At 48.9% G+C, this 25,285-nt stretch overlaps 1 protein-coding gene and 1 pseudogene across 3 annotated transcripts in view; one reads left to right on the top strand and one right to left on the bottom strand.

Annotated features, from left to right (window-relative positions):
• The window catches only part of PCSK6 (proprotein convertase subtilisin/kexin type 6), a 192,847-nt gene extending 176,624 nt beyond the window's left edge, over positions 1 to 16,223 (top strand). For all 3 annotated transcript variants that reach the window (XM_058736784.1, XM_058736781.1, XM_058736783.1), the window contains 4 exons: positions 2,827 to 2,930; positions 8,277 to 8,406; positions 12,987 to 13,099; positions 14,798 to 16,223. In XM_058736784.1, the coding sequence (XP_058592767.1) occupies positions 2,827 to 2,930; positions 8,277 to 8,406; positions 12,987 to 13,099; positions 14,798 to 14,895 (445 nt within the window). In that variant the 3' untranslated portion in view covers positions 14,896 to 16,223. The remainder of the gene's footprint in view (positions 1 to 2,826; positions 2,931 to 8,276; positions 8,407 to 12,986; positions 13,100 to 14,797) is intronic.
• Positions 16,224 to 19,706: 3,483 nt separating this feature from the next.
• Positions 19,707 to 23,049, bottom strand: LOC131516143 (large ribosomal subunit protein uL15-like; annotated as a pseudogene).
• Between the last annotated feature and the right edge of the window lie 2,236 nt (positions 23,050 to 25,285).

Raw genomic sequence — 25,285 nt, 5'->3', positions numbered from 1 at the left:
GCTCCCCGCCCCCCCACAACCCCGCTGCAGTGTGAGCAAGGAAATTCCCAGGATTCTTGTTAAAATGCAGATCCTGGGGGTTCCTGGGTGGCTCAACCAGTTAAGCATCCCACCCTTGATTTCAGCTCAAGTCGTGATCTCACAGTTTGTGACACCGAGCCCTGCATTGGACTCTGCGCCAACAGCTCAGAGCCCGCTTGGGATTCTGTCTCCCTCTCTGCCCCTCCTCCCCAACCCTCTCTCTCATAACTAAATAAAAGCATTTTTTTAAAAATGCAGCCTGTTTCCGATTCTGTGTCTCCCTCTCTCTCTGCCCCTCCCCCGTTCATGCTCTGTCTCTCTCTCTGTCCCAAAAATAAATAAAAAACATTAAAAAAAAAAAATTTAAAAAAATGCAGACCCTGGTCCAGCAGCTCTGGGCAGGCTCCCAAATGATGAGATGCTGCTGGTCCAGGTGAGAACGGTCCATGCATGGTGAGGTACCAGAGCGTCTGCAGCCCCCCTACCCCACCCCAGCCTCCCTTCCACCCAGTTCCAGCCAGGGCTGGAATTCACCAGTAGAGGTGGAATGCCTTTGGAGTAGGTTGTGATGAAAACCTTTAACAAGCGCTGTTCCAGGTGTTTTCACCAATATTGCCTCATTTAAATCCTCACAGCAATCTGTGACCGTGATATTACTGCTCCCATTTACTCACTGGGGAGAGAAACTGTTTCCCCAGGGAGCGTGATGTCGCTGCTTTCATAAGGTTCCCCTGAGCCCGCCCTTCTCTGCCAGCTCAGAGAGAAGAAGATCAGGAGAGAAGAGGGCCCACCGCCCAAGCACCCAGGAGTCTGGGAAAAGAAAAGGAAGCAGGACCCATCAGAGTCACACATCACGCCTGCGGTCATTAAAACCCATTAGGTGGACAAGGCAGGATCAACAGTTAAAGGATGATGTGGTCAAGGAAGTAGGTCCCCAAGGGGAAAGGAGGCATTGAGCTGATGGCCACAGCAGGTGGCCTGGGACGGGCAGCTGTGATGGCACCTTTCACCTGGGCTCCCAAACCCCAGGCTGGTGACTGCAGGTGTCGGGAGCAGGGGGAGGCTCTGTGGTTCCAACTCACTGTAGCCTGTTTCCCACCCCGGAAGCACCGGTGAGTCCCAGGGAGCTGGTTTCTGTGTCGTGTGGGTCCAGTGGGAGAAAGGAGGTCAGCTGCTCAGGTCAGGAATAGTGTCACAGACAGAAAATGCCTGTCAGGCAGAAGCCACACAGCCAGATGCAGCGGTTCCAGCCACGACCAGCATTCAGAGAGACACAGAAACTCGGAAAACATCGTCAGCCATAATCCACAGAAAGCTTCCTTTTATTGCCCAATATCCTTTTAAGCTGTGGCTTCAAATCATCGCTGTCACGTTAAAGCAGTGAGAGCAGCCGAGCCGCTGACGCGCAGCCATCCATCTCTTTAGGGGGATAAACGCAGGAAGGGTTCGAGGGGGAACATCAGTTATCGAAGACTTGATTTAACTGCCAGTCTCGGTGGCCCCGGAGCCATGATGAGGAGGAGCCCTGGGCGGGCAGCCACCATCGATGAGAAGAGGCTTTCGGACCCACCAACCTCTCCCCACTAAACGCAGGATTCTCTGGATCTTGCAGACACACTTTCCATGTGTCTAGTGACAGACAGCTTACAACATGTGCCTCCAACGCTGTAATCTTGCACGCGGAAGCAATCACCGTAGCAGACACACCCCTGTATGCCACATACCATTGAAGTGATTCACTAGTATTTGCTCACTGAGTCCTCAAAACAACCTTACAATGCGGGAGCCGTGATTGTCCCAGCGGACAGGAAAGGAGACAGGTGCAGAGAGGTTAGCCGGCTGGCCTGGGGTCAGGGTTGCACAGCTAGGAAGTGCCAGAGGCAGGATCCTGGAGTGGGCAGTCCAGCCCCAGAGACCACTCTAGAATCCACACACTCGGCTGCATGGGCAAGAGAGGTGAGGGCAGGCGCCCACCAGGTGAGACAGGAAGGCAGGAACCACGTCAGGCAGGGCATGTGAGGCTCCAGGAGTGAATTTTATTTCAAGGTCATTGTGAAGCACCGAAGGTTTCAAGCAAGGCAGAGGCAGCAGTGGGTCCAGCTTTTGGGATCTGTCCTGCCACTGCCACCCCAGCTCACACATCATAAATGCTAACACTTTGCCGAAGGCTTGGGCCAGCCAGCCTGCCACCAGGGGTAACCTACACGTGCTCCATTTCTCCTCTTGAGGTTTGGTTTCGAGTTTGATTAATGTCAATGAAAAGAAGTCATCACAGCCCAAGAGAGCCTGAGAACTTGGCTTCCTGCACCAGGACCAAGTCCACAGGGATCTGAGGATGAAACCTGGGGCTGCTGGCCACCTGGGCACAGAGGCTTTGCTCCCAGGGCCAGGGCATCCCTTCCTGGGGCCCTCCAGCTGGCCGCAGGACTCCTTTTCCTGCTTTCATTAGCTTGGAACCTCAAGTGACACAAAGAGCAACTTCCTTTGCCTTTCATGAAAGGCGATTAAGGGCAAATCATAATTAAAAAAATTTTTTTTATGTTTATTTATTTTTGAGAGATAGAGAGGGAGCGTAAGCAGGGGAGGGGCAGAGAGAAGGAGACACAGAGTCCAAAGCAGGCTCCAGGCTCTGAGCTGTCAGCACAGAGCCCGATGAGGGGCTCGAACCCACAAACTGTGAGATCATGACCTGAACCAAAGGACGCTCAACTGACTGAGCCACCCAGGCACCCCAGGGGCAAATCATAATTTGATTAGAATTTTGAAAGAGATATGAAAACATGGCTTTTTTTTTTTTTTCAACAGCTTTGCACGAGGCAGCTGCATTCCAGACTGTGAGCCGGGCACCTACTTTGATTCCGAGCTGATCAAATGTGGGGAGTGCCATCACAGCTGCCAAACCTGCGTGGGTGAGTTCATCGCCTGCAGAGGCGTTGGCTTCATGATGCCAGACACTTGGAACCTGGGTCACTGACTGTAGGCTAATGGTCTTGAAGCTCAGGAAGGCCCTGGGAGGGGGGGGGGGGGCGGGGGGAGGGATCAAGGGGAAGGAGTGTGGGATTCATGTTTAATGGGGAACAGACTTTCAGTCTGGGAAGATGAAAAAGTTTTGGAGATGGATGGTGGGGGTGGTTGCATGACCGTGTGAATATATATTTTTTTAATTTTTAAAATGTTTATTAATTTTTGAGAGAGAGAGAGACAGACAGAGCATGAGCAGGGGAAGGGCAAAAAGAGAGGGAGACCCAGAATCTGAAGCAGGCTCCAGGCTCTGAGCTGTCAGCACAGAGCCTGAATCAGGGCTCGAACTCGTGAGCTGAGCCGTGAGATCATGACCTGAGCCAAAGTCGAATGCTTAAACCGACTGAGCCACCCAGGCGCCCCCTGTATTTAATGCCCCTGAACCGGACACTTAAAACTGGTTATACGGTCCATTTTATGTGATGTTCCTTTCATCACAATTTTACAAATTCAAAATAAGGAAAAAACATAAGGCCTCACTTTCCATGAGCAGTCTGGGCTTCCCTGCATTAGAAGTGCAGCCAGGCAGCGGATGCTGTCAGCTGCGTAGGGAAGCTAATCGCTCCCGCGGAAAAGGCACTGCCTGAGACACAAGCTATAAAGATGCAGAGAGACGGGGGCTGATTGTGGTGGTAAAGGGAAGAAGGCGTTTTAAAACACAGCCTTCTTTCTTTGTACCCATCTTTAGTTCACTTCGAACATTTTATTCAAAGAGGAAAGACTTCTATAAACAATTTTATGTGTATTATAATTCCCCACGAAGATGATAGCACAGATGTCTTCCAGGCACAGTTTTTACGCACAACAGCAGAGAACGCGCTCATTTTATTGGGTTTCCGGTGACAGAGTTATTCGCCCTAGACGTTGAAGTGCATTGTGAGTTTGTGGGCTCAGATACATTTCGGGAACAGTCTTCTCCTCTTGACTCACCTTCCCTACCCGGCACCTGACAGGGACAGCACAGCCGTCGCCATATGGCCATGTGAGCCCTGGGTGGCCACGGCTGTGCTTTCCGGGAGTGGACATGCCAGAGAAAGCAGGGCTGTGGCCAAGGCCGGAGCCCCAAATCCTGCAAGAGATGTGCCTTCCCAGGACACGTCCCTCCTGGGACAAACCCCAAAGGAGTGAGAGCTCGACATTTGGAAGCCTTCTCAGCCGCTGACAGCTGAGCTCTTTTTTCTAGCCATTTGCCCGGTTAATTTTTTGCTGTCATTTTTATTCTTTGTTTCTTTGTCTCCTTGTTTAGCGGAGGTTGATTAAGGAGCATCACCGATGTTCCTTATTTAAATTTCATAGCTGCTCAAATCCATAAAATTCGGGAATGTGCCTTTACAACGCTTTAGATTTCAATAATTCAATTTACTTTTCTTTCTCCGCATCCCCAGACTGCCGGTTGGCAAACTGCTTGATGGAGTTGCTCCCTAGTTTTCTCCTCTCAACCCAGTGATTCCTCTGTCACTTCGGGCATGTCACTCTATGAAGTCTGAGGCCATCTGGGGGGTCTTCCTTCCTCCATGTGCCTGCCTGCCTGGGTTCTTTCTAGGCTCCTGAGATGCATGCATCCACTCCCTGGCAGCTGCTGGGGAGAGGACCCCGTTTCTCCGCTCTGAGTTGCCTGGAGGATTTTTTGTTCCATGTCAAATGTGAGTCTGTGTCGGAAATAGCTGTTCTCAGCTGCCAGCTCCCCACGCCCTTGAGGCCCAGGCCCACCTCGCCTTCCCATCCCTGCTCCCACTCAGTGGTTGCTGCTGCTCCTCTCCTGGATGTGGGCCTGGGCATAGTCATGGGCAGGGTTGTGGTCAGGCACAAGTGCAGGGTGAGGCACGGTGGCCTCTGTCCCCACCCTGGGCTGGCAGTGCCCCAGGGCATTTGATGGGCCACTGGATGGGAACAAACCTCTTGCCCATTCCCAGTCCAGACACCCAGAGTCTTGGCACAGAGGCATGTGACCCCTGGGGGTTGCCCAACAGCTGTGGGTTGGTGCAGGGGACCTGTGGGACAGGGAGGTGCCTGGCTGAACTTGTCCCTGGCTGGGACATGACACATTGGTCAGCACTGGGCAGCTGGTAGAACATATGTGAGACGAGTTGAGGGGTGGTGCCCCAGGTCCCCGTGAGAGTCGGCCCTCACCCACTGTAGCCTCCTCAGGCCTCTAACTAACGGAGAGAGGCTCGAAATGGCAGATAAAAAGCACCATGACAGCTGGAGAGAGAGATTGCAGAAGCAAGAAAAGCACTTTATATCTTAGTACCCTTAATGGCACATTTCTCCTGCATTTTGAACAAGGACTCCGTGTGTTCACTTTGTAGTAGGGCCCCACACGTGACGGATTGGGTCCTGTATAAGCAAACCCCATTTTGCTCTTATTGTTATGATCTGTGGGTGCTTTTCAAGCATCTGAGGCCTGCAAAGACTGGTGACTTAATGGGATCCTTAAGAGACTTCGGGTTATAAAGTTCATAGTTTGTGGTAATTGTGAAAATAGTTTGTCCTGAAAAATGTGTGTTTAACCAGCTTCTTTTATTGCAGCAAAATATCCATAACATAAAATTTACCATCTTAACCATTTTTAAGTGAACACTTCAGTGGCATTAAGTACAGTCACATTGTACCTCACCACCATCCGTCTCCAGAACTTTCCCATCTAACCCAGCTGGGTGTTTCATCAACTTTGAAGTTTAGCAAATTGGACATTAAACTAAGTACACTTGACCCTTGAACAATATGGGTTTGAACTGCACGGGTCCATTTGTACGTTGATTTTTTTCAATACATACAGTACAGTAAATATACTTTGTCTTCTTTATGACTTTCTTAACATTTTCTTTTCTCTAGCTGACTTTATGGTAAGAATATAGCATATAATACATGTAACATACAAAATGTATGTTGACTGAGTGTTTGTGTTATCAGAAAGGCTTCTGGGGACGTCTGGGTGGCTCAGTTGGGTAAGCATCCTACTCTTGATTTCAGCTCAGGTCATGAGCTTTTGGTTTGTGAGATTGAACCCCGCATTGGGCTCTGTGCCGAATGTGGAGCGTGCTTAAGACTCTCTCCCTTTCCCTCTGCCCCTTCCTAACTTATGTGCATGCACATACACGCATGTGCGCTCTCTCTCTCTCTCTCTCTCTCTCTCAAAAAAATAAAATAAAATAAAAAAGAGGGGCTCCTGGGTGGCTCAGTCAGTTGGGCATCCAACTTCAGCTCAGGTCATGATCTCACAGTCCGTGGGTTCGAGCCCCGCATCGGGCTCTGTGCTGACAGCTCAGAGCCTGGAGCCTGCTTGGGATTCTGTGTCTCCCTCTCTCTGTGCCCCTCCCCTGCTCATGCTCTGTCTCTCTCTGTCTCAAAAATAAACAAAAACATTTAAAAAATTAAAAAAAAAAAAGAAAAAGAAAGACTTCTGGTCAATAGTAGACTACTAGTAGTTAAGTTTTAGGAGAATCAAAATCCACATTTGGGGGAATGTGGATTTTCAACTTCGTGGGAGATTGGCACCCCAACCCCTATGTTCGTCAAGGGTCAAGTGTACAAATATGAATGAGTGTTCTTTTGCACCACAGAAATTCTTCAGGCATTAAGGACCCTAATGGCTGAGACAGAACAATGTGGGTAACAGGGTTCAGCAGAGGAGGCCCAAGGGGGACAGCCACAAGGACCACACAGCTCTGGAGGCCCAGGGCCTTCCAAGGGCCAAATGGCCAATGCCAGATGCTCCCTGGAGATACATGATGGAGGGGTGGCCAAAGCACAAGACCAGTCTTCCATCTGGAATGACATAAACTGGGCAGGAACCCTACATGTTTGTGGGGCATTGCAGCGAAGGAAAGAGGACATCCCATGTGGAGACTACAAGTGGGTGGGCCGTTGCTCACAATGGAGGCCCAGTGACCCCAAAGGGTTCCTGCTTCTGCCTCCCACTCACAATCCTGAATGAGCTCAGAATTTCCTCCCAGGTTGCAAGCTGTGGTTCTGAGAGATGGAACCAGCTACCAGAGCACCAAGCCTTGGGGCTGGTGGAACCACCCTGCATACCCCTGTCTTCAAGGGGGTCTTCCCTTGACAAGGCCAAGAGGCCCCCTCTTAGTCCAGATGCTACTCCGGGAAGAGGGCCAGATATTACTGCTTTAGCTGCCAGGCCTCCATCTAAGACCACAGTGAAATTAAAGGAAGATGTTTAACAAGGGACTGTGATCACCATAAGCATCTGAGATGACTTCTTTCCCGTGTTCAACCCCCTAAGCTATCAGCCAGGGGCCACCTCTCTGCCTCTCTCTGATGTCCCATCAGGTGCTCCTCAGGGACATTTGGCACAGAGTAGGCTCCAGCCTGCTTGACGTTCAGTGGATGACTGAACAAATGGACAGGCAGACAGGCGGACACATGGACAGGTGGAGAGGTGAACAGCACTCTTTCTTCGTTCTAGACCAAAGTTTGCTGCAGGCTGATGAGTCCAAGCTGAGCTGAATATTCTCCCTCCTGACTCTTGGTCCTTCATTCTGAGCTTTTGTCTCTTCAGGCCTCCATCCCCCACTCTATAAGCCCTTCGTTGTTTGTTCTCTGTGGTTGAAAATGTCCTGGCTGTCCACACCAAATACCTGTCAACACCATCCCCTGAAAATCTCTTCCTTCACTTTTCCCACATCTTACATGCTGTTCTGTCCAAAAGAAATACGCAAGCCACAAATGGGAGCCGCTGAACCAATTTTAAATTTCCTAGAGAAACAGGCAAAAATAAGTATAATAACATCTTATTTAACCCACTGTGTCTAAAATACTATCATCTCAACATATAATCAACCTTGAAAAATGAACAAGGACTTTCTTATTCTGTTTTTATGCGAAGTGTTTGGAATCCAGTGTGTCTGTATTTTGCACTTGCAGTATGTCTCAGTTTGGTCCAGCCACATTTCAAGCACTCCAAGCCACACGTGGCTACCTCTAGCAAAAAGAAGTGGGACCAAGGCTTGTTGGCAAGGAAGCATTTGGAATGGGGGCCATCAAACACGGCACGGGCAGTGGGAGGTGTGCTGGGCCTGGCTCATGCCTCCATGTCCCTCCCTGGGTGCAGGGAGGCCCGGTGCAGACACAGGGTGGGCACTTGGGAAACCTGGCTGTGGTGATGGACAGGGGCATCCAAACAAGACCCCAGATCCCCAGGGCACCGTGGCAGACCTAGAACATGGTAATGGGCAGGCATCCCTGACATCTGCTTCTGTCCCTGCACTCCTCAGGGCCCAGCAGAGAAGAATGTATTCACTGTGCAGCAAACTTCCACTTCCAAGACTGGAAATGTGTGCCAGCCTGTGGTGAAGGTTTCTACCCAGAGGAGATGCCAGGCTTGCCCCACAAAGTGTGCCGAAGGTACGCAATTCTTTCAGTCTTCCTGGCTCAGACCAAGATTGCTAGGGAATGGCGTTGCCTGGGGCAGCAAGGGAGGAGCCAGAGGGCCAAGTCTGGTGGCCTCTTCCCTGGGCCTGGGGGAGGGTGCCACATCACACAGCTGCAGAGGGTGCGGGAGCTACGGTGGGGGTGCCAGACCCCATTTACAGAGGAGGGACCCCCTGTGGTGGGGGATTGCCAAGGTCACAAGTTCGTTGGTGGCTTTCATTCCTTGGTTCATTTAACAAGTGTCTGTTGTGTGCCAGGCACTCTAGCTAGGAGGGGGCAGGAAGCAGGATAACAAGGTGCCTGCCTGGCGGTACTCACATCACCACAGCAGACTCCATGGGAGCAACTCCCTGCTGCAGCCCAAGATGCACCCATGCTGGTAGTAACGAAGGAATCCATGTGTTGGGGATTTCTTTCATTTTAAATTAGAGAAAGTTTAGGTCCAGACAATGTCCTCATTCTAAAACCACTTGCCATGCAGTCAATGAACATATACTGTAACCCTTCTCATTCTCCTTGTGTGTCTGCACAGTGTGCCATTCTTATTTGGTGGCTTCCAACCCAGTCTGGTTCTTTCTCTTTGTCATTGGACATGGGCAATGAAAGAAGTTTGCTTGGGTATCCTCTTGTCTTGCTGCTGAATAGTTACTGCCTTACACCAGGACTTCATAACCTAGATCCCAGGACAGGCAGGGCAGCCGATAATGAGGTGTTGCAAGGTGGCCTTGCTGATAATGATGGTGGGGATGGGGGAGGGGCCTCCTTCTGAAACAGCCTCAAAACAAGGGAGCCCTGGAGGACCCTGTTAGAGCAGCCCTGTCTTCCAGGTCACAGCTGAGCCCACATTGGGGTTGCCTCCGCAGTGTGTGTTTGAACACTGCTCTGGGTTCTAATCTGTCCTCACAAAACCAGAAAACCCCACAGTTGCCTGAGAGAGACCACCAAATCCTTGCACTTTTTTGACTCACAAAAGAAGGTCCCCACAGGGGGTTATGTATCTGTGCAGGCATCAGCCCCCTCTTTTGAGCTGATTTGAAACAGGAAACTTGGCACCAGCCTTGTTGAGTTCTGTGGGGCCCTCGGATGGGTGTCTGAAGTAAGTGTTTCATTTGTACCAGCCCATTGGTTCAAGGGTGATTACACTAAGTACAGCAGCCAGGGAGCACATGGAATTAAACAATGATACTCTCTTTTATTTAATGGTTATTGTTATTTATTTATTTTTTTGAGAGAGAGAGAGAGTGTGTGTGAGTGGGGGAGGGGCAGAGAGAGAGGGAGACACAGAATCTGAAGCAGGTTCCAGGCTCTGAACTGTCAGCACAGAGCCCGACACAAGGCTTGAACTCACCAACTGCAAGATCATGACCTGAGCCAAAGTCAGACACTTAACTGACTGAGCCACCCAGACACCCCAGTGATAATCACTTTTGTTTGTCAGATGCCCAGGATCCCACAGGATGCTGGGCATCCCCATGAGTGTGGTAACCAGCCCCCCTGGTTTTTCTGGTAACCCAGAAACTATGGTGTCCCAAGCCCAGGAAGCAAGAGGTAGGCAGCCCCCTAAGCCCCTTCTCAACAGTGGGGGACAGCATCTTCCTGGGTGCTCACCTCCACAGGAGGGGAAGCTTCCAGTCCAGTGCTAGGGCTCCCACAGCAGATCTTGGAGATATACCCCTAGGAGGAGCCCTGCATAAGGCGTTGAGGTGGTGAAATGCCAGCCCTTCAGGAAGCTTCTGTCTTCGAGTGCCCTGGCTCTGAAGACCCCTTTGATGTGGATCCCTCCTGAAGGAAGAATAGTCTTGGTCTGCTTGGTTGTGCAGGGCCTCTCCCCACTCAGGCCAGCAGCTTTTAGGGTTTGGCTTCCTCCAGGCCCCAGGATGCTGAGAGACACTGTGGCTGGCCCCTGCTGGTAGGCCTGGGGCAGCTCTGGGCCACACAGCCAGATGGGGGAGGGCTTATGTGGAAAAGCCAGCCTAGAACATAGGCCTGCTGTGTTGGCAACCAGGATGCCAGGAAGACCAGTGAACCTGAGGCCCAAAGTGGAGAACAGTCCATGGTAAGGATCCCAAAAGAGGCCCTGGACACCCCCAAGGCTTAGTAAGAGAACCCAGAAGAGCGAGCAAGGACCTCTCTGGAGAGCAATTCAGTGGGGTACTTGCCTGAGGGGTAGCTAGCCCCTCAGACCCCCAGTCTTCCCCACTGTTCTCCGCTCCCTTGGCCCCTCCTGGGTGCTCAGGGGGGCAGAGACTTCAGGCATTTCTTCTGCTGTATCCTGTGCCCACACTGGAGGATGACAAGACTTGCTGTCTGACTCTTGCCTGGAACAGCCTGAAGGCAAAAGGAAGGCGAGGACACGTGGCCCGTGCAATAGAGCACGGAAAAGGGGCTGCAGTGCACATGCCTGTCCTTCCAGAGTCTGGCAGGGCAAAGTTGCCATGGTGTTTTGTGGGGAAGTGGGTGCCATAGAAAGTGACAGAACCAGAGGTGTTTTGAAAGCCCCCTGCCTGAGAGGGCTACCTGCTGGGCAGGTAATCCTGACAGAGAGGAGTCAAGAGGGTCTTTCAGAGAAGAAGGGACCTCAAGGCAGCTGGGGGTGGGGGTGCGGTGTTCCCGGGGTGATGGGGGGCATCATCCTTCCCTGGGGGCAGCGTGATGCTGGATTCTCTCCCTGAGCTGGGGCCTCCAGATCTAAGCCCCGGCCCAGCTGACTCCTTGACCTGGGCCTTGTGACACCCTGAGCAGGAAGCAGGTCGGAGCCTGCCCAGGATTCCACCTGCAGACCTGGGAGATGGTGAATGAGGCTGTTCTAAGCTGCTGGGTTTGTAGTAGCTTGTTACACAGCCATAGAAAACTGACTCACCTTCAGTGCCACTGGGGGCTGGCAGGGAGACCCCTGACGTGGCCAGCTTATATCTGGAGAAGGTAAGCCATGAGCAGGTGGCCCTCCACCTTAGCACGCTCCACCCATGGTTTCATTGAAGCAGCCCTCAGCCAGGGCCTGGGAAAGCTGGCCCAGGGCCTTTGAAGCATCTTCATGAAACAGGCTAGGCCCTAGTTCTGGTCCCACAGGGGTGGTCTGTATAAGAAGCCAAGGGTCCCCAGGGGAAGTCATCCCTTGTGCTGTGGCGTCAAGGGTCTGTGGCTGGGCCACCAGAAGGTGCAGCAGGACAGAGTCCAGACCTTAGTGGCTTCTCCAGAGTGCACAGAAACAGGGTCCCACATGGCAGGGCCCACTCTCCCCTCCAGGTTGTAGGGCAGGGAGGTATGGGGGGGGGGAGGGGGCAAGCTCTTGCTACAGGAGGAGGAAGTCAGAAGAGCAAGTTTGCCTGTGGGATTTACACATTTATAAATATAGACTACGGGCCTGAACTCCAGTCTGGGGGCATCCTGCACTGGAAGAGCAGGCTGAGGGCATGACCCACCATGGCTCCATGTAGTCAGAATCGATGGTGAAATGAGAACCCAGCGGATGGCTGCTTTGGAAAGAGGCCTATAGGAGCCTTTGTTGATAGCATCTAGTCCCTGACTGGGAGGGTGGCGTCTGTCCTAAGCAAAGAACTGGCCACGCAGGGCAGATGCAGAAGCCATCTGAGCCAGGCTCCTGCCCCAGATGCCCCACCCGCCCTGCCTGAGCTCCACTTCTGGGGCCTGTTCCACCTGCAGCTGGCATCCGTGGGGAAGCCGGGTGGCAGACTGGAGCACTGGGAGACCCACTCACCAAAGTGGCCCCAGAAAAGGTGGCAGGCGCAGCCCCAGTCCGCACGTGGTCCGGAGGAGGTGAGGTGCACATTCAAGCCCCAGGGACGGGTTGGCAAGCTCTTTCTATAGAGGGCCCCGTGGTGAGTAGTTTGGGCTTGGCTGGCCACATGGTCTCTGTCCCAGCTACTCAGTCCTGCCGCTGTGAAAGCAGCCACGGATGATACATAGATGAGCAGTAACTGCCTTCCAGTAAAACTGCTGGATGTGGCTTGAGGGCCACGGTGTGCCAACCCTCCTCTGAGGTCACGGTACTCTGCATTAGAAAGAGCCCTGGGTCCCATCTCAGGGCAAGAACTGGAAGATCCTCACCTTGCCTGCCTGCCCTGGAGGAGGGCTGGCATCACCGGAAAGAAAACTCAGCCTCATGGGCAACAGCATTCCCCAGGCCAACTCCAGGGTCGCTTTGCCACGCCCCTGTCCCTGCATCCCAACCCTGTAACCATCAGAGCTGGGCAGCTGCCCAAGGGTGCATGTGCTGATGCCGCTTGAGGAGCCACCTGGTGGCAGGGGGCACAGTATCCAAGAAGGTGTCCAGGTGAGCCACAGGGAGTCTCAGAGACCTGGGCCTGTCTGCCACTCCAGGCATGCTCCTGATGACTTCACCCTCCCAGAGCAATAGTGCAGTCAGACAGGAGGTAGGATGTGCAGATGCTTGGCTGGGGTTTCAGGCCATCATGGTGGCCACAGCTGCAGGCAGAGACAGTGCAAGAGGGTAGGGGGGGCTCCAGGAGGGGGCTCCTGGAGTGGCTGGGCCCCTTCCCCAAGCAGCAGCATGAACCCATGTCCTCCCACAGGTGTGACGAGAGCTGCCTGAGCTGTGAAGGCTCCAGCAGGAACTGTAGCAGGTGTAAGACGGGCTTCACGCTGCTGGGGACCACGTGCATCACCAACCATACGTGCAGCAACGGTGAGCACCAGTGAGGGAATGGGGGGACGTGAGTTACCCTCGGGGCTGCCCTTGGAGGAGCTCAGCTCACTGAGCTGAAAAGAAGAGAAGGAGAAAAGGCAGGAACAGTAGCCCTTCTGAATGGGTATGCTGGCCCCAGTATCAGGGATGCCTCATAGCCTCCTACTGTCCCTTTGGGCCCCTCACATTGACCAGGGAAGCATCCTGGCCACCAAGCTACTGCCGGTCCATTTGCCGAGTGACTCTTAAAGCTGATTTTGTTCTGGTACCGTTCCCACTCTTGTGCCATAAGCCCGGTGGCCTGGGTGCGGTGAGTCCTGTTAGAAGAGGCCTGACCTTGGGGGTCGAAGCCAGGAGGCCTGGAGGGTGTCAGCCTCAGAGCCCAGAGTCGGGGCCCCCCAGGTCCCACAGGGAAGCCCCACATCTGCTGTGGGAGAGCCCTGGATCTCTAGGCCCACTGGAGACCAGAATGAGCTGTGAAGACAGGAACTCTGAGGGAGACCAAAGACCCGCTTGGGGTTCCAGGCAGAGGACTCTGGCCCGGGGACCTGGTGCAGGAGTAGTGAGCCAGAAGACTCCATGCTCAACGAGCCACCAGGAGGAGCATCGTAGGCCAGCTCTGGGCACCTCAAACCAGAGTGCGGGGGAGAAAGCTGGTGGCCCCACAGCATCCCTGGGCTTGGAGCTGTAACTGGCCCTGCCATGGCAGAGCACAAACCAGCATGTCCTGCACACTTTAGTGTGGCCTCCTTGCCTTGGTGTTTGGTCTTTTTTTGTTTTTTCTTTTTGTTTTTTCTTTTTGGTTTGCAGAATTGTGTGCTTTCAGAGTAGGAAGCTCCCTCTTTAGGATGTCACCTACTCAGGTTATAGATACAGTCCAAGAAAGTGGGGTAGTCTCAGGAGGGGCTCCCAGGTCCCATCAAGGACGAGGCCTCTTCAAAAACTCAGCAGCCAGCTGGGATGGGTCGGTCTCCATCCCTCCTCCCCTCCCCCTTTCCATTCGCCTTGATGACTCTCTCCCTCCCATCCCAATCAGTTTGGGGAGCCCCCTGGACACAAGAGCAGCCGCCAGACAGGACACAGCCACAGGACACAGGCCTGTCCCAGGCCTGCCCTCCTACCCCAGCCCCACCCCCCAGAGTCTTCCTACGAAGTCCTGCACCACCACAGTTGTCTGGGAAGATAGACGTACAGGAGCACTGAGACCTGGCTGGTACAGCTGGCTTCATCCTCCACCCTGCCTCAGTTTCCCCCCATCCCCTATATCCAGCATGAGCCCCTGCATGCTAGGTGCCACTTCTTTTTTTTTTTTTTTTAATGTTTATGTATTTTTGAGAGAGCACAAGCGGAGGAGGGGCAGAGAGGGAGACAGAGGATCCGAGGCGGGCTCTGTGCTGACAGCAGCGAGCCCCATGTGGGGTTCGAACTCACGAACCTTGAGATCATGGCCAGAGCTTAAGTCGGACGCTCAACCAACTGAGCCACCCAGGCGCTCCCTAGGCCACATGTCCCCTCTGCCACACCAGGCTTGCCACATGTCCCAGGAAGACCGTGACGGCCACCCCGGCTACCGCCCCCAGCTTCTTCCGTGACCCTTCCCCAGCCCATCGCTGGGGCTTGGTGAAATGGGATGGTTGGAACATGTCAGGCCCCAAAGTCTGACACATCCCTTCTTTCTTTTTCCTGGTGGGACCCCAGCTGACGAGATGTTCTGCGAAATGGTGAAGTCCAACCGGCTCTGTGAACGGAAGCTGTTCATTCAGTTCTGCTGCCGCACGTGCCTCCTGGCTGGGTAGGGGCACCCAGCCGACTGAAGGGGGCAGGGCCCCTCCTGTCCGTCCGTCCGTTCAGCAGCCTTTCTCCAGACCATCAGCCACAGCCTGTTTGGGGGGTGCCCTGCGTCTGACAGCTTTATCTCCCCAGGAGCAAGGTCCTTCTGCAGCATCTCTGAGCACCCAGCCCAGATGGGTGGTGGGCCATAAGGGGGTGTTCTTCAAACAGTGACAGGCTCTCAAACTCTGCTTGCTGGCTACATTCTTCTGGCAAACTTAAGATGGAAACACAAAGAATTCTGGGAATCCATAGCTCCAGCTTCGGGGCAGCCTCTGGGACCCTAAGTTTACTGAATCTTCAAGACCAAAGCAGAAAGGCAAGATGCTTGGCTTCACACACCACTCTTCTCCCCGTGCTTTTGTGCAGCCTCACAGTGAATCTCACCCACCAGGCCTGGGACATCCCCACGCGTGATGCCCAGCCGAGCGTGCACCTACTCCCCCACCTGCCACGGAGCAGCCTGGGGACGGTTTGGTCAGACTGTAAATAAAATAGACTTGGGGGGCATAAAATATATGACCACTGGGGATGGAGCATCCATTCCTACACAGTCAGCTACTTCTGGAACTGCAGCGATGTCTTAGAACGTCCCAGTTCCAAATCTGGACGGGAAGACCCTTCGTTTCTCTGTCGCACTGTCCCGTAGGTGAGCTGAGCGCCCCTTGTCACCACATCTCTGGGAGCCTCCTGGCCCGAATGATCACCTCTACTTGATGCAGAGCCTTCTGGGGAGGGTCCCCAGGAAGCATCCCAGGGACCAGCCAAGAGGAGCCCCATTGACTAAGCAATTCCTCTTGCCAAAATGTAAACCCAACCCGTGAATCATTAATCTTATCACCGCCCATTTCGTGGAATTGCTTTTGAAATACACTTGGCCTCTGCTCTTCAGGAAACTTGTTCTTAAGGTAGATGCTCCTGTGTCTGTGTACTATGAGCCTAATGACACGGTTGGATTTATTTCTGCCAAACCTGTGTAGGCATTTTATAAGCTACATGTTCTAATTTTTACCGATGTTAATTATTTTGACAGATATTTCATATATTTTCATTGAAATGCACAGATATGCTTGATCAATTCCCTTTAATATGGGAGTGACATTTGCCTTAAATTTTTTCAAGCTTGTTCTCCATTTTGTCCTGCTCCCCTCTTTGACTATAATGCATTTGCCTTGTCCCCTAGGAGCTGGGGGAAACCCAGCTGCTGTTTATTGAATCCACAACTTCAAAAAAGAAATCCACAGAGCAAATACAATGTTAACCCTAAGTTAATAAAAGAGTTAACATCCCATGACCAAGATGCCTGTATTTCTTTCCAAGACACAACAATTAAATGTAGGTGTTGACTGATGTGTGAAATGGCTTTCTTTGTGGTTTCGGGTCTATCTGATGTCATTAAGTAGAAGGTCTTTGAGCTTTAGCAAATGTTCATGTAACGACATCATGGGGGAAATCCCAGAGCTCCAAGGTGTCCTTTGGTAACAGACCTTCTTCAGGCCACAACAGCCTGGCTGGGTGGAGGGGCTGGGTGCAGGGATACCTGCCATCTATCGAGGGAGTGCCCTCCACAGTCTGGACTGCATGCCTCTTCACCTACAGCTGCCCAGTGTGACTTAATTAGGTCACAGCTTATCTTTCGCAGTGACTGAAATCCCTGCACCCATGGGTTTTGTGTTCCATGGGACTGTTACCATGGCCTCTCTTTGAGGTCAGAAGCTTGTACTTGTTGGGAATCCAGCAATTTTTTTTAACGTTTATTTATTTTAAGAGAGAGAGGGGACAGAAGCAGGGGAGGGGCAGAGAGACAGAGAGAGAAAGAATCCCAAGTGGGGCTCAAGCTCACATAACCGTGAGATCATGAACTGAGCCAAAACCAAGAGTCAGACACTTAACCAACTGAGCCACCCAGGCGCCCCAGATTTTTGGTTTTTATTTACAATTATGGCTAGGAAAAAAACAAAAGTGGGTGAGGGGCATTGTTTTAGGAATCCAGAGTTGACTCCGAATTCCAGGAAGGGTGCAGCTGGGCCTTGGGAACTCTGGTGCCAGCATTAAATGTCATCAGGACCTTCATTGCACCATAGCATGTCCTCCTCACTCTCCAGTTGGGGCAAATGATGAGACCACTGACATCTCCCAAGCGAAACTGGTGCAATTCAAACTCCCTAAGCACGCTTTCTGAATCTGCTGCTTGGCCCTGGTTACCCTGCTTTGCATCAGTGTTCATCCAGCCCCATCAGCTGTGCCATGGACACAGGTTTGCACAGCAGAACACGGCTGCGTGAACTTTCCAGCAACCTCATAGCCGGAGGAGGGGAGTGATGTGCAGCTCTTAGAACGTAGGGGTAGGTAGGCCACACAACCCGACAGCTGCCCACCATAAGCATCAACCGACTGGAGCTGTCAAGGTGAGGCAATGAAAGAATGAGTGTGTTTGGGAGACAGTAGCCAGAGCTGGGCAGAATATTGATAAGGGTTCAACTTTCCCCATAAGACTAACATCGTATTGAAACCAGCAATTGCTGGGACACTTGGGTGGCTCAGTTGGTTAAGTGTCCAACTTTTGGTCATGATCTCATGGTTTTGTGGGTTTAAGCCCTGAGTAGGTCTCTGCGCTGACAGTGCGGAACCTGCTTGAGATTCTCTCTCTCTCTCTCTCTCTCTCTGCCCCTCCCCCACTCATGCTGTCTCTCTCTCAAAATTAATAAACTTTAAAAAAAAATTTTAAACCAACGATTGCTAGGTGCTTCTTGTGCAAGGCACCATTTTTGCTCCTAGAGCTCTTTGAACATGGAGAACTATGGTCTAACATGTTTGGAGCTGAATCAGAAACAAAATCCTTTTATTCCCAAAGGAGACCAGCTACAAAAAGCCAACCAGGCAGCCTCAGAGCACATGTGCCCTCCTCACAGTGGGTGGGCCAGCTGGTCCTGGGGCTGATGAGGGTGGTGGCAAGCTGAGAAGCTGTTCGCAAAATCCTAAGGACGAAACACCACCTTGTTAAAAAGGACTGACCCCATCAAATGCCTGTTCACAAATCACCCAACCTCAAGGATATTTGGACTCAGTAGGGGCAGGACATGTTTATGGATTTTGTTTTACGTGGTAAAGTCATGGATCACCTCCTCTAAATCTGTTGTTTCACAGACTGAGGCTCTTGGAGGTGAAGTGACTTGTGTTAGGCCACACACTGGGAAGGTGGCTCCCTCATCCCCAGGTAGGGAGGCTGGCTCTCCCTGATTCTGCAGGGAGAACTGATTCTGCAGTTGGCCAAATTCAGCCATGACTCATTTGTTTCAAACTGGCTCTATTTCCAGGAGGTGATAGTTTTCTGACCTTGTCCCCAAATTCTTTGGCACCTCACAGTGATCCCCATGTGCTCATCTCTATCCCTCCCAGGCCACTACAAAGTATACTTTGTAACTCTTCAAAGGGCTGGAGAAAACTGCACTTTTTACAGAAGATACACCTACGATAGAAAGGGGGTGGGGATGGGGGTATAATTGAACTTTAAAGAAACCAAAAGGGCAACATGGTCTAAATATGGCCAGCACTAGAGTGCCCTTGAATTTGGGGAGACTACCATCCACTGCATTTGAATCACCATAATATGGCTGAAGAGAGCCTTAACCTTGAATGCTTAAGGTATGCTGGGGCCCCTGCGAGCAGGTGGGGGCTAGAGGTCCAGATCAGAGGATGGAAAGGGAAGGAGGTGGAGAAGTAAAGCAGAAAGAAGGTCATCTGAATGGGAACAAGCAGGGATAATGGGAAACCAAGGCCGTTCTCCAGCATCTTAAGGTTCTGCCTGTAGAGCTAGGAGGCATTGGGGTTCTGGCTGCTGTGGGAAAGAAGTCTGCCTCCTACCCCAGCCTTCTCTGCTGCTTTCCCTCCTTGAACCCAGGCCTTATCCTTTCTGACTGGTTGCCCAAAGCCTTTCCCAACACACCAGTCTCTGTGGCTTGTCTGTGCACAGAACAGTACCGCTAGGTGATACAGCACTGAGCACCTACCAGAACTCCAGGTCCTGGGGTTCAGTTCCCAGTACCCAATGCTTCCTCCTGCCCCAACACGCACACACTATGTACCAGCCACGTTAGGCACGATCAGGTACCTCCTAGGCTTCCTGCTGAGCACAGAGGAACCAAAGTGCTCAGAGCAGAGAACATTCTGTTGCCAAAAACAGTGGTTCTCAACCTGTTGATTTTTGTCTCCTAGGGAATACATGTCAATGTCTAGAGACATTTTTGGTTGTCACAACTGGAGGTATGTACTGACATCTAATGAGTAGAAGCCAGGGATACTGTTTTTTTTATTTTTTTTTTAATTTTTTGTTTAATTTTTTTTTTAATTTTTTTTTTTAACGTTTATTTTATTTTTGAGACAGGGAGAGACAGCGTGAACGGGGGAAGGTCAGAGAGAGAGAGAGGGAGACACAGAATCTGAAGCAGGCTCCAGGCTCTGAGCTGTCAGCACAGAGCCCGACACGGGGCTCGAACTCACAAATCGTGAGATCATGACCTGAGCCGAAGTCGGATGCTCAACTGACTGAGTCACCCAGGCGCCCCGCCAGGGATACTGTTAAACATCCTGTAGTGCACAGGTAGCTCCACGATAAAGAAGTATTTAGCCCCAAAATGTCAACAGTGCTGAGGTTAAGAAACCCTACCCAAAAGAAATGAAATAAAAAAAGTTACTCTATTCTCAACTTCATAGGGATATCCTAAAATGAATAAAACCACCTACAGTTTATATCCCTGTTCATGTGCTGAAGCAAAGGAAACCCATACAACTTTCCTTTATTTATTTATTTTTTTAAATCACTTATTAGTATTTAATGAACCTCCCTCCAAGTGGCTTCAAGCTACCAGGACACAGGCTCCTCCCACACTCTGAATCTCCTCAGCTCTTCCACTGAAGAATTTGCCCTTCAGGTGACAAGCTGCTTTGGGAACTTTCCCTTTCCCAAAGCTTTGCAGTTGCACAAGCGCACCACATCAACGATAGGAGCAGCTCCTGTCTTGTTTCTGGCAGTATTTTTTTAAATTTTTTTTTTTTAACATTTATTTATTTTTGAGACAGAGAGAGACAGAGCATGAACAGGGGAGGAGCAGAGAGAGAGGGAGACACAGAATCTGAAGCAGGCTCCAGGCTCCGAGCTGTCAGCCCAGAGCCCCACGCAGGGCTGGAACCCACAAATTGTGATCATCGTGACCTGAGCCGAAGTGGGACACTAACCGACTGAGTCACCCAGGCGCCCCTTCTTTCTGCAGCATTTACCCGTGTCTGCTCACTGACTGAGGTCCAGTTTATCAAGGTTGACAGTTCAGCAGAGCTCTGGTTCCTCTTCACGTGGTAATGCCTCATACCAGCTTTTCCAAAGTAACCTGACTGGTATTTGTTTGAAGTTGATTCAATGGTGATACATGCCACCAGCATTACCCTGGCCTCCTGGGTGTTTCCGGTGCTTGCTGATGTGGCCGTGGCTGTGGCTTAAGTGGCCCTGAAGTTCCTGGGTCTTCTTCAGTCTGGATGGCATGTCGGCAGCCCGGATGAAAGAGCTTTCTTTCCCTTATCAAAGAAACCCCTTCTTTTAATCCAGAACTGAAGAGCCAAGTAAAACTGGCTCTCTGGTCTAAGGACTCCACCTGGTGGTCCTCCTTGGAATTAAGTGTTTGGGATTATTTTGTTTTAACTTCTCTATTTTGAGACAATCTCAAAGCAAAATTATAAGAAAGTTGAGAGTAAAGAACCAAGAAATGTTTTCCTGAACAATTTGAGAGTAAGTTACTGATATGATACCCTATTACCTCCAAAATACTTCAGAAAATACTTTATTTTCCTATAAACAAGGATCTTATACATAGCCATCAGGATCAGGAAGTTAACATTGATGTATTACTACCATCTAATCCTCTGACTGGATTCAAATTTTGCAAATTGTCCCAATAATGAATGCTCTTGGCAAAAGGATCTACTTTAGGTCACTCTTTGCATTTAGTCATCATGTCTCTATAATCTAGAACTTCTAGTCTTCTTCAATCTAGAACAATTCATCAGTTCCCTGACTTTCATGACCTTGAACCTTTCAAAGACTGCAGGCTAGTTATTTGTAGGCTGTCCCTCAGTGTGTGTTTATCTGAGGTTTCCTCACATTTCCATTCAGGTCATGCATCTTCAGTAGGAATCTCACAGAAGTGATGCCATGTTCTTCTAATTGCATTCTAGTAACTGAATCATGATTTTGATTTGTTCCATTATTGGTGAGATTTACATGGATTGCTTAGTTAGGGGTCCCGCCCATACCTATGATGTGAGGCCTGCCAGAGGATGTCTGCTTTTACCACTGTCCAACAGTGTGCTGAAGATCTCAGCCAGTGAAAACAAGGCAAGAAAGAAAGAACAAGTGTAAGAATTGGAAAGAAATAAAGCTATCATTATTGTCAGATAGTGTGCTTACGTACATAGAAAATCCAAAAGAATGGTTCTAAACTATTAAAATATTACAACTAGTAAGTGAATTTAGCAAGACTGTCAGACACAATGCTAGTATTAATTGTATTTCAACTATAAATCAACTATATTTCAATGTACCAGAAACTAATGATTACAACATTGGGTTTTGTTTTAGCAGAAGATACTATTTACAACAGCATCAAAAACTATCATATACTGGGGTACTTGGGTAGCTTAGATGCTTAGGCGTCTGACTCTTGGTTTCAGCTCAGGTCATGATCTCATGGTTCATGGGATCAAGCCCTGCATCAGGCTTCTGCACCGATAGCATGGAACCTGGTTGGAATTCTCTCTCCCTCACTATGCCTCTCCCCTGTTTGTGCTCTCCCTCTCCCTCTCTCAAAATAAATGAATAAACTTAAAAAAAAATTTTTTTAACTATCATATACCTAGAATAGATCTAGTAGAAGAACTGTAAGACCTCTACACCAAAAAATTATAAAACACTAAGAGAAATTAAAAAAAAAATTTTTAATGTTTATTTATTATTGAGAGACAGAGAGAGACAGAGCATGAGCATGGGAGGGGCAGAGAGAGGAGGAGACACAGAATCTGAAGGGGGCTCCAGGCTCTGAGCTGTTAGCACAGAGCCTGACACGGGGCTCAAACTCACAAACCCAGCGAGATCATGACCTGAGCCAAAGTCAGACGCTCAACCAACTGAGCCACCCAGGCTCCCCAACACTAAGAGAAATTAAATACAATCTAAATATATGTAAGGTTATACCACGTTCATGGAATGCCCAGTATTGTAAATATATTAATTCTCCAAGTTTATCTATGGAGCCAATACAACATAAATCAAAGCATAATTTCTTTCTTAGATACAAGATGTACCTAAAATTTATACCAAAATGCAAAGTGCAAGAATAACCAAGACAATCTTGGAAAAAAGTAACCCCTTTTTAAAGGCAAATATCAAGTTTTTAAGTGACAGTATGATATTATGCAAGAATAGTTGGTAAACCCACTATTCCCACACAACAGAATAGCCAGTCCACAAGACCTTCACATATTTGGACACTTAATTTATGAAAAAGCTGGCAGTGCAGAGCATTTACAATAAATGATACTGGGTCAAATGAATCTCCATATGGGGAAAAATATATCTTGATCCCTCCCTCAGACCATACACAAAAATCTATTCTAGATGGATTACAAATCTAAATGTGAAAGGTGAAACAACAAAATTTCCATAAGGAAATATTCATGATTTGGGGGTGGAAAAATTACTTAAAAAGGACTCAAAAGAACATTTAACCACATAAGGGAAAAGTTCATAAATTACACTATATTAAAATTAAGAACTTCTGTTCATCAAAAGACATGATTAAGAGAGTAAAAGGCAAGCCACAGAGAAAGGGAACACATTCACTATACATGTATCTCACAAGAACTCATATCCAAAAAATATAAAAATCTACAAATCAGCAAAAAAGAACAGCCCAATAGAAAAATGTGCAGGGGTGCCTGGGTGGCTTGGTCAGTTAGGCATCCGACTTCGGCTCAGGTCATGATCTCAGGGTCCGTGAGTTCGAGCCCCGCATCGGGCTCTGTGCTGACAGCTCAGAGCCTGGAGCCTGTTTCAGATTCTGTGTCTCCCGCTCTCTGTGACCCTCCCCCGTTCATGCTCTGTCTCTCTCTGTCTCAAAAATAAATAAACGTTTAAAAAAAAAAAAGAAAGAAAAAAATGTGCAAAACACTTACCAGACACTTCACAAAAGAAGTGATCCAAATGGACAATATATTTTTTAAAATATATTTAATATATTTTTTAAATACTAACTGTGTTAGTACTTAGGCAAATACAATTAAAACCACATTGCAATACCACTATTAGCCCACTAGAATGTCTAAAATTAAAAAGACAGACAATACCCGGTTAAGTATCCAACTCCAGATCAGGTCATGATCTCATGGTTCATGAGTTTGAGCCCGGTAGGGCTTTATGCTGACAGCTCAGAGCCTGGAGCATGCTTCTGATTCTGTGTCTCCCTCTCTCTCTGCCCCTTCCCCACTCACATGCGCTCTCTCTCTCTCTCTCTCTCTCTCTCAAAAATAAATAAAATAAACATTAAAAAAGTATAAAAATAAACAAACATTAAAATAAATTATAAAAATAAAAAGACTGACAATACCAATAAGGAATGTAAACTGGTACAACCACTTTGGAAAACTAGTAGAACCTACTTAAGCTGAATGTAAGTTAACCCTATGACCCAGCAATTCCATTTCCATGTATATATTAGTATATGTGTTCAGTTAAAGATATGTATTATAATATTAATAGGTGCAGTACTTATAATAGCTCAAACTGGAAATCACCCAAAAGTTCATAAACAGCAGAATGGATAAATTATATTCACACAATGAAATGCTATGTAACAATGATTATAAATTAACTACATCTACACACAAATATAATGTTAAGCAAGATATACATAAGGTACAATTTCATTTGCATAAATACAAAATTAAGCAAAACCAATCTATGTAAGATGTGGTTACCATTGGGGCAAGTGTGTGACTGAAAGGACAAGAAGGGAGGTTCTAGAATGTGGCAAAGTCCTGTTCTTGATCAGGATACCAGTTACTTGGGTGTGTTTGGTTTGCATTCTGTTCAAAAAGCTCAAAAAGAATCAATTCCAGGGGGACTGTAGAGCTACATGTGAAAGGTAAAACAATGAAGCCTCTAGTAGACAACAAAGAAAAATATTTGAGGGTACATGCACAGACACACAGCCCTCTAACCAGAAAAGAAAAGATGAATTGAATTACATAAAAATTAGAAACTTCTAGTCATCAAACAACACCATTAAGAGTGGAAAGGCCAGTACGCAGAAAAACTTCCTGTCCTAGACCTACCTGACCACAGTGTAACTTTCCCCCTACAAGAAAAAGGACAAAAGGTAGTCAATGGATAGGGCTTCCTGAGCTAAGAAGTTTTTCCTCTGATGACTCCTCTTAAAATGGACCATTTGAAAGCTTGTTCCCATTGCAAAATGGGTGAGGAGGCCATTTTTGTAGTCTTTTGATCTGAATTGCAGCCCTGATTATGATTTGGTGATTTGGGGAATAGGATGTTACCCTAAACAGACCAAAATGGACTACAATTTGTATTTTGCAGCATAGGTGACATGTACAAGGATAGTATTTCTGGTATCTGTGAATTCCTTTGTATTTAAGCAGTTTTAACAATAACAACAACAACAACAACAAAGTGCAAAGGCAAGCCACAGAGTGTGCTCATATGCAGAGCATATAAAGAAATCCTGTAAGTCAGTAGGAAAAAGGCGACAATCCACTAGGAAAAAAAAATTGGTCACTTCACAAAAGATATCCGAATAGACAATATACATGAAAAGGTCCTCAACTTCATTAGTTATTAGAGAAAAGCTAATCAAAACAACAGGGCAATACCACTACCCACCCACCAGAAGCCCCACAATTAAAACTATTGACGATGACAATGAGACTGAGGTTTGAAGCTATGGAAACCCTTACACACCGCTAGAGAGTTATGTGTATTATTTCAGCCTCTTGGCTGAAACAGGCATTACCTATTGATGATATCATACTCTATGTCCCAGAAGTTCTACTCCTGAGAAACTCAGGCACGTGAGCATTGGATCCATGTACAAGAAAATACATAACAGCATTATTCTGAATAGCTCCCAAAAGAAACAACCCTAGTGTCCACCAATAGCAGAATGGCTAAGTTATGGTATAAAATAAACAACGGAATTCTATACAGCAGCGAAAGTAAACAAACCATTGCTGTATGTAACCTGGATGGATTCCAGGCATAATACAAAGACAAAGAAACCAGGAACGGAAGCATAC

Source organism: Neofelis nebulosa, chromosome 7, assembly GCF_028018385.1.
Source record: "Neofelis nebulosa isolate mNeoNeb1 chromosome 7, mNeoNeb1.pri, whole genome shotgun sequence".
NCBI classification, from domain to species: Eukaryota; Metazoa; Chordata; class Mammalia; order Carnivora; family Felidae; genus Neofelis; species Neofelis nebulosa.
This window is presented reverse-complemented; position numbering and strand designations above follow the sequence as displayed.